Source organism: Mirounga leonina, unplaced genomic scaffold (genome assembly GCF_011800145.1).
Source record: "Mirounga leonina isolate KUSES-001 unplaced genomic scaffold, KU_Mleo_1.0 Mir_170, whole genome shotgun sequence".
Classification (NCBI taxonomy): domain Eukaryota; kingdom Metazoa; phylum Chordata; class Mammalia; order Carnivora; family Phocidae; genus Mirounga; species Mirounga leonina.
This window is the reverse complement of record NW_023270433.1, coordinates 8,621-17,000: the sequence shown is the minus strand read 5'-3', so window position 1 is coordinate 17,000 and position 8,380 is coordinate 8,621. Positions and strand designations below refer to the sequence as shown.

General features: G+C 46.0%; 1 protein-coding gene across 1 annotated transcript; it reads left to right on the top strand.

Moving 5' to 3' along the window:
• The first annotated feature begins 3,328 nt into the window (after positions 1-3,328).
• LOC118018074 (histo-blood group ABO system transferase 2-like) lies at positions 3,329-8,140 on the top strand. Its single transcript, XM_035016549.1, has 3 exons — positions 3,329-3,391; positions 7,522-7,946; positions 8,023-8,140. Exons 1-3 carry the CDS (start codon positions 3,329-3,331, stop codon positions 8,138-8,140), a joined length of 606 nt encoding a protein of 201 aa, XP_034872440.1.
• Positions 8,141-8,380: the final 240 nt, after the last annotated feature.

Sequence of the window (8,380 nt, the reverse complement as noted above, 5' to 3'; positions counted from 1 at the left end):
TGGACAATGCAAGGGAATATATGCCTGTATTCCTACCTATGTCGACACACCTAATGATAAAGATTTCTATGTGGAACCGTCTGTGTCCATATTAAGCTGAAGATGAGTTTATATTGATGTCTCCAACCTGGTCCGTCACCACGTGGAGATTGTGATCTTTTCCCTTTGCTGATCTGTAAGTTCCTACTCTAACAGTGACAAACCTGGCTCTCACCACCGGCCCTTTGTTTAATTCATTGCTCCATTCCAGATTACAGATGTGGTGTTTTCAGAACTGTTAGCTACCACTCTGATGGGAAAGAACTTTATCAAATAGAGTCCACTGTGCACGTACGGTACATTTTTTTCTTTAATCTACAGATTCCATTCATTTCCAAAGTTACTTTGTTCAGCACCTTTTGTCATATAACCTACAGTGAGGGTTTTCCCCCCATATGTTTCTAATACAGTTAGATTATGTGTCACATTCTGTATTCCACTGAAGGGGAGGAAGAAATTTTCCTTGGTCCAAAGTTCTTACCACGGGACTAAGAATGAAATTGACATGAGACAGATTAATAGGAGAAAAAAACCCAAAGTGTTGATGTGCACGTGGAGACCCATTAATGAAACTGAGGTCTAAAGAAATGACCAGGGAAGCCAGGTTTTATACGTTTTGGACAAAGAAAAAATAACCTGTGATGAAATCACAGGACAAAGAAAACTTAACCTTGGGAGCTTCAATTAGTAAGGAATTCTAAACAGAATTTGGGCTGGGGTCGTAAATTAGTAAAAAGTAACAAGGGTTGTTTATAAAGCCTTATGGGCTCCAAATCTCCCATCTCTGGTGATGTTGAAATCTCTTTACCTCCTGGTACAGGGACATATTCACATGGGAGATAGATTTCCTGCTTCCAGGGGGACAGAGGAGGGTCTAAGTGTCCTCATTGCATAGGCTGTCTCTTAAGTAACTTTTATTTAAAATGATCCATATGTCAAAGTGGCAGATTTGGGGCAGTCTTTGCTTGGCCCCTACATCATCCTGTGACACTCCCACATCCTAAATAACTTAATTTCAGTAGATTATGATTTACTCTTTGGGTTGTAAAAATGTTTGTGCTTTTTAAAGATTTTTTTTTAAAGTAATCTCCACACCCAACATGGGGCTCGAATTCCCAACTCCAAGATCAAGAGTTGCACGCTCTACCAATTGAGCCAGCCAGGTACCCCAAAAGATTTTGGGTTTTGACAAATGCATAGTGGCAGGTATAAATCATTAAAATATCATGGAATTCACCCCCTGATCCTTTTATCATCTCTAGTTTTGCCTTTTCCAGAATCTCCTACAAATGGGGTCACTCAGTGAAAAAGAATCCTTTTCAGACTGGATTCTTTCATTAGAAAAATACATGTAAAGTTCATCCATGTCATTGTATGGGGTGATGGTTCATTTCTTTTTATTGCTGAATAGATTAACAGGAGAAAAACAAGTCGAAGTGTAATATGCATACGTCCTGTATTCATGGGAGATACCCAGGAAAACGGAGTAACTCCTTGAAGTGGCCCAGCCCTCACCCTAAATGCCATCTTCAGCTAAAGACCAAAAGATTTTGGGTGGTGGGAAGGCCAGTTAAGGGATGTCATCAGGTGAGTACAGTAAACAAGGGTATGGTTGTTACACAGATTTAAGTCTGTGCCTTCTCTTTTGGTAAGGGTTTCCTGAGATTTAGTAATTCTGTTCCTGATACAGAGGGAGACAGGCTTACAAGTGGAACTTTCCTTTGTAAGTGTACATTTCACTCACCAAATGGCAACTTTTACCTAGTTTTCAGAGATTCTCCCATGTCCTCCGTTTCTTAAAATTAATCAGCCCAAAGAACCCTTGTGCCAAAGGGGCATATTTTGCGTGGCATATTCTGCTTCCTTCACATGGATGCACTCAGTTTGCTTATGGATTCATTTATGGAAGGACATCCTGGTTAAGTTTGTAACCATTATGAATAGAGCTACTGTGCATAACTGCATGTGAGGTTTTGTTTGGAAATAGTTTTTCAAAGCAGTAGTCTAAATACTAGAAGTGCAGTTGTTGGATCTTAACATGAGACGTATTTAGGTTTGGAGAAAATGGCCAAACTGTCTTCTGAAGGGAGAGTTGCTGCCATTCCTCACCTTCCAGGAATTGGTATTCTTGTTTTTGGAGTTTAGCATTTGTGATAGGTGCGCAGTGCTGTCTCACTGTTGTTTAAATTTGTACTTTCCTAATGATGATGTCGGGCATATTTTTCTATGCTTATTTTGTATCTGTATATCTTCTTTGTCCAGGCATCTGTTCAGATCCTTACGCATTATCAGTTAGGATGTTTGTTTCCTTATCGTTGAGTTCTGATAGTCTTTTGTATTTTTTAAATACAAATCTTTTAGAGATTTGTGCTTTGCAAATATTTCCTCCCAGTTTGTGGCTCATCTTTTTTTAGTTTTCTGAGCAAGGTCTTTCACAGAGATGAAGTTTTAATTTTAGGAAGTTCATGTTATCAATTTTTTTCTTTTGTGGATTGGCTTTTGGTGTTGTGTGTTAAAGCTCATCACCGAACCCACGGCCATGTGGATTTTCTTTTATGTTTTCTTTTTGATATTTTAATACTTTTACAAATTAAATTTATCTACAGTTTTGAATGAATTTTGCTGTAAGTTGTAAAGCCTGTGTCTGCATTTCACTTAATTCCGTATGGTTTCTAATTAATTGTTTCTATTTCTGGAGAAGTCAGGGGATAATGGGACTCCATTCAGTTCGAATTTCCAAAATGTAATGGATTCAGCTGGACCCCCGAGGGACAGGTGCCTCCACTGAACTGAGTGCACCGCATCCTGCACTGCCCCCGCCTCCCGCAGGGGGCGCCCGAGTCCCGCTCCGCGACCCGTGGGGGGCATGCGCGCTCAGCCCTCCTCCTCCCTGCGCTGACAGGCGACCTCAGGACCGACCCACTGTGCTGACGACGCCCAGGCTTCGGGAAGACGAGGGGCCTCATCCACAGTCAGGAGCCGGCCTCCTCAGGACCCGCTGTGGAGACTTCGGGAGGACGTGGGTCCGCGTCCACGCTGACAGGAGCCGGGTCTCCTCAGGACCCGCTGTGGGGACTTCGGGAGGACGTGGGGCCGCGTCCACGCTGACAGGAGTCCGGCCTCGTCAGGACCCGCTGTGGAGACTTCGGGAGGATGTGGGTCCGCGTCCACACTGACAGGAGTCCGGCCTCGTCAGGACCCGCTGTGGGGACTTCGGGAGGACGTGGGTCCGCGTCCACGCTGACGGCAGCCGGGCCTCCTCAGGACCCGCTGTGGGGACTTCGGGAGGATGTGGGTCCGCGTCCACGCTGACAGGAGTCCGGCCGCGTCAGGACCCCCCGGGGAGAAGAAGGTGAGGAGAAGCCTCCTGAGCGGGGACTGCGGGGGGTGGGGGGGGGTGCGAGCTCCCGGGACCCCGCTGGGGAAGGGCGCGCTGTGTAGATGCTGGGGCTTTGTGTGCGCTGATGTGGGGTCCCGCGCGGGGCTGGGCGCGGGGCTGGCGGGTCTCCCCTTCCTGAGCTCGGATCCGCGCCGAGGTCCCGGGGTCTGTGTTTATGTGCCACTCGGGTTCGGTTCCTGGGGCTGCTCAGACAGTCTGCAGGCAGGGAGGGGACACCCGCCGCGGTGCTCGTGCTCCTTCCCGCGTCCACGCGGTCAGGATCTGGGTAGGGCTCCGGCTCCGTCACGGGGGTTGGCGTCTCTGCTTCTCTGGGAGGTGCTGACGTGGGTGTTCGGAAGAGTCACCGACTGCGGCGAGCCTGTCCCAGCAGCACAAACGCTCGGTCTCCGCACTCAGACCCCCAGCTGTCGTTGGCTCAGCACATTTACCACCTCACACGGGGCGCTTGGGTGCGTTGGACCCCGAACAGGGACGCCGTCCCGCGGAACCGGCACATGACCCTAAGTGCGGAGATCATCCGGTGTCCACACTGTAACCCAGCCCGCAGGCCCGCTTCCACTGTCACCACCTGCCCCACTGTCTGAAGCGTCCTTTTCCACTCGCGTCCGGTTTTCTTCCTCTGGAACTGCTCCCGACACGTTGCCTTATGCGGGTAACCTTGGCGGATGTAAAGAGCAAGCTGGTTGCAATCTGGACTTTCCTGTCTGCCTTCTGTCACTGCGGCTGTTTTCAGTGTCCACCCACGCTGTGACCTGCCTCAGTCCCTCATTCATCTTTTCACTGCGACTAAACATAATAGTATTGACCACTTACAACATTTCAGGTGCACAGTTCTCTGGCCTCAGCCGAGTTCCCGCGGTTGTCCTTCATTCTCCAGCACTCTTTCCTTCTCCCCGAGGGGACTCTGTGCATGAGACGCCAGCTCCCCATTGCCCTTCCCCTCGGCCCCTGCAGCCACATTCTACTTTGTGTCTCAGGATACTTCCTGTAAGTGGGATCACACAGTATCTGTCCTCCTGTGACTGGCTGATTTCACTCAGCGAAACGACTTCCAGGGTCAATCCGTGTTGTAGCCTGTGTCAGAACTCCCTTCGTTTTTGAGGCTGAATCGAGTTCCACACTGTATATGCCACATTTTGTCTATCCATTCATCCGTCAGTGGACACTTGGGTTGCTTCCACCTTTTGGCTGTTGTGAAAATTGCTGCTCTGAATAAGGGTACTTGTACTTTCAATTTTGGGGGGCATATATGCTGCAGTGGAATTCTGTGTTCATTATTTTGAGGAGCCACCCTATTTTTTTCTACAAAGGAACCATTTTACTTCATTCCTTCATAGGGCAGAACAAGATTGCCATTTATGGATCTACCTCATTTTGTTTATCCTTTTCCCCATTGATGGACATTTGCATAGTTTCTGGGTTTTGCCTATTGTGAACACTGCTGCTACGAATATTTCTGTACATTTTTGTTTGTTTGTATCAGTGTTTTCAATTTTGGGGGTATACATCTAGGAGTGTAATTGTTGAACCATATGGTAATTCTACTTTGATCTATTTGAGTAAATGGCAAAATATTTTATACGTAGACTCACCATTTTTCACAAGCAAGGTGTAAGGGTTTCAGTTTCTCAACATCCTTTCCAAAATCTGTTATTTTAGTTTTCTTGATTATAGCGATTCTATCGTGTGTAAAAGGACATCTAACTGGTTTAAATCTTCATTTCCATAAAGACTAAGGATGCTTAACATCTATTCATGTGCTATTCATCATTTGTATGATTTCTTTGGAGGAAGGTCTATCCAAGTCCTTTGTCTATTTTAAAAAATGGGTTGTCTTTTTGCTGAGGAGTTGTAAAAGCTCTTTACATATTCTGGGCAACAGACTCTTATTAGATAAATAATGTACAAATATTTTCTTCCATTCTGGGGGCTTTCTTTTCACTTTCCAGATAGTATCTTATGATGTACAGATTTTTATTTTTTTTACATTTCTTTTTTAAGAGTGAGTGAGAGAGAGTGTGCGAGTGGTCAGGGGCAGAGGGAGAAGGAGAGAGAATCTTAAGCAGGCCCCACACTCAGTGTGGAGCCTGACGTGGGCTTGATCTCATGACCCTGAGATCATGATCTGAGCCAAAATTAAGAGTCGGACGCTTAACCAACTGAGCCACCCAGGCACCCAGAACAGATTTTTAATTTTGAGGATATTATTTTATCTATTTTTTTCTTTCCTTTCTTATGCTTTGGCGTCAGATCTAAAAGCATTGCTAGATCCAAGCTTATGAAGATTTATCCCCATTTATTTCTTCTAGAGTTTATAGTTTTACCTCTCACATTTAAGCCTTTAATTTATTTTGAGTTAATGTTTATATGTGGTGTGAGGTAAGGGTCCAGTTTCATCTCTCTGTACATGGATAGTCAATTGTCTAGCACCCTTTGTTGAAAAGACCATTCTCTCCCCCAGTGTAATGTTGCCACCCTTGTCAAAATTCAGTGGACCATAGATGAAGGGGTTTATTTCTGGGCTGTCAGTTAAATCCCACTGATCTGTATGCATATCTTTTTAAAAAAACTATTTTATTTATTTATTTTTAAAAATGTTTTAAATTTAAATTCAACTAATTAACGTATAATGTATTATTTGTTTCAGGGTGAATGCATACCTTTATGACAGTATCACAATGTTTTATTTACTGTTGCTTTGTATTAATATTTGAACATTGGAAGTATGACCTTTCACCTTTGATTTTCTTTTTCAAGATTGTTTTGGCTATTTTGTGGTCTCTTGAAATTCCATATGACTGTTAGGATTAGCTTGTGCATTTCTTTCCAAAGGCCTTTGTGAATTTCCTCGGGAACACATTGAATTTCCACATTGCATTGTGTACTATTGCCATCTTATCAATAGTATGTCTTTTCATCACCATGGGGTCCTCAGATTTATTTAGGTTTCCCTTTCTTTCAGCAATGTTTTGTAATTTTCAGTGTACAAGACTTGCACCTTGATTACATCTATTCCTGAGTATTTTGTCAATGTTAATGTTCCCTAAAATGAAATTGTTTTCTTAAATTATTTTTTGGATGATTCATGGCTAATGTATACAAATAAGAGAAATTTTTGTGTGTTGATATTAACTGGCTGTAATCATTTTTTGTTGATTGTTTAGGAAGCTCTCTATATAAGATGATGTCATCTCTGGTCTCTGAATAGACGTAGTTCTACTGTTTTCTTTCACATGTGGATTTCTTGCCTTATCATTCTGGGTAGAACTTCCAGTACGATACTGAGCAATGAGTGAAAGCCAGCATGATGGACTTGTTTGTGATTTCAGAGTAGAGCTGTCAGTCCTCTAAATTGAGCATGATGTTTGATTAGAGTTAGGGTTGGGTTAGGGGTTAGGGTTAAGGGTTAGGGTTAGGGTAGGTGACCCTGTGACCCATGCAGCCCCACAGTCAGCATGTTGGAGCCAGGAACACTCCCCCTGTGCTGAGCTCCCGGGCAAACCCTGCGGGTCCCCTCCCCTGGCTGACCCCCTGAAGGTTCTGTCCCCACCTGCCATGAGTTGGAAGTCCCCACAACCTCCTCTTCAGGTTTGAATAATCTGCTCCAGTGGCTCATGGAACTCAGAGAAACATGTGTGATTCTTGGGCACAGCCATGAATCTCAGCTTCTTCATGATGGGGGGCAGCCCAGCAGCTGAGTGACCATGCAGGGCTGCGTCTGCTTTTATTTCATTTTTTTATCAGAAAAGCAAGGGCAGTTGCCTCAAAGCATGGGAGAGGAGGACAAAGGGATGGCAAGTATCCTGAAGCTGTAAAGCAGTCCTGCACCCTCCCCTAGGGGCAGGCACGCAGGGAGGCAGTCATGGGATAAGGGAAAAGCAGGATGTTTGTGCTAGCAAGCACCAGGTGCAGAAAGGGGACCTGAGGGTTACATTCTTTCCTAGCTCCTAACCTGTGCCCTGCCCCTGGGGATCATGGGATCCTGCTCCTACTGGGCCCTTGCGTTCAATAGTCTGAGAACAGGAACGCTGTTGACCTTTCAGCTGCTTCCACAATCACTCCTGAGGGCTTACTTTTCTAAGATATATTTTCTAAGAATAATTCCACACTTCCTCAGTGAGGTGGACTACCTGGTATGCACAGAGGTGGACATGAAGTTCCGCGACCATGTGAGTATGGAGATCCTGTCCCCCCTCTTCGGCACCCTGCACCCCGGTTTCTACCAGGCAGCCCGCAAGGACTTCAGCTACGAGCATTGGCCACAGTCCCAGGTACACATCCCCAGGGACAAGGGCGACTTTTACTACATGAGGACCTTTTTTGGGGGGTCGGTGGTAGAGGTTCACCGACTGACCTTGGCCTGTCACCAGGCCATGGGGGTCAACCTGGCCACTGGGATTGAGGCTGTGTGGCACAATGAGAGCCACCTGAACAGGTACTTGCTGGACCATAAGCCCATTAAGGTGCTGTCCCCAGAGGACCCGTGGGACCCTCAGCTGCTGGGCTGTCCCCGAGAGGACCTGTGGGACCCACAGCTGCTGGGCTGCCCCTGGAGGACCTGTGGGATCCACAGCTGCTGGGCTGCACCCCATCATGAAGAAGCTGAGATTCATGGCTGTGCCCAAGAATCACCAGGTCATCAGCAGTGGTTATTACTTGAGGAGTCATTTTGGTGCCCACCGGGTCTTTCACTTGAGTTAACAGATGAGCCCGAAGGAAGGACGTCATCAGTTAGGAAGTACAGACGAAGGTCAGAGTGGAGGTGGACAAAGGCCTCTTTAACTCAGAGAGCGGGGGAGCCCCGAGCTTCTTCTACACACCTTGCCCTGCTCATCGATTCCAGCTGCCTGGCTCTGAGTTCTGTCCTTTTAATGAACTGGTCATCTAGTAAGTAACATGTTTCTCTGAGTTCCATGAGCCACTGGAGCAGATTATTCAAAC

Coding starts and splice junctions, on each gene's coding strand:
- LOC118018074 (XM_035016549.1), top strand. CDS start 3,329: ATGTGGGTCCGCGTCCACGCTGACAGGAGTCCGGCCGCGTCAGGACCC. Junction 3,392..7,521: donor GACCCCCCGGGGAGAAGAAG/GTGAGGAGAAGC, acceptor TACTTTTCTAAG/ATATATTTTCTAAGAATAAT. Junction 7,947..8,022: donor GACCCTCAGCTGCTGGGCTG/TCCCCGAGAGGA, acceptor AGCTGCTGGGCT/GCACCCCATCATGAAGAAGC.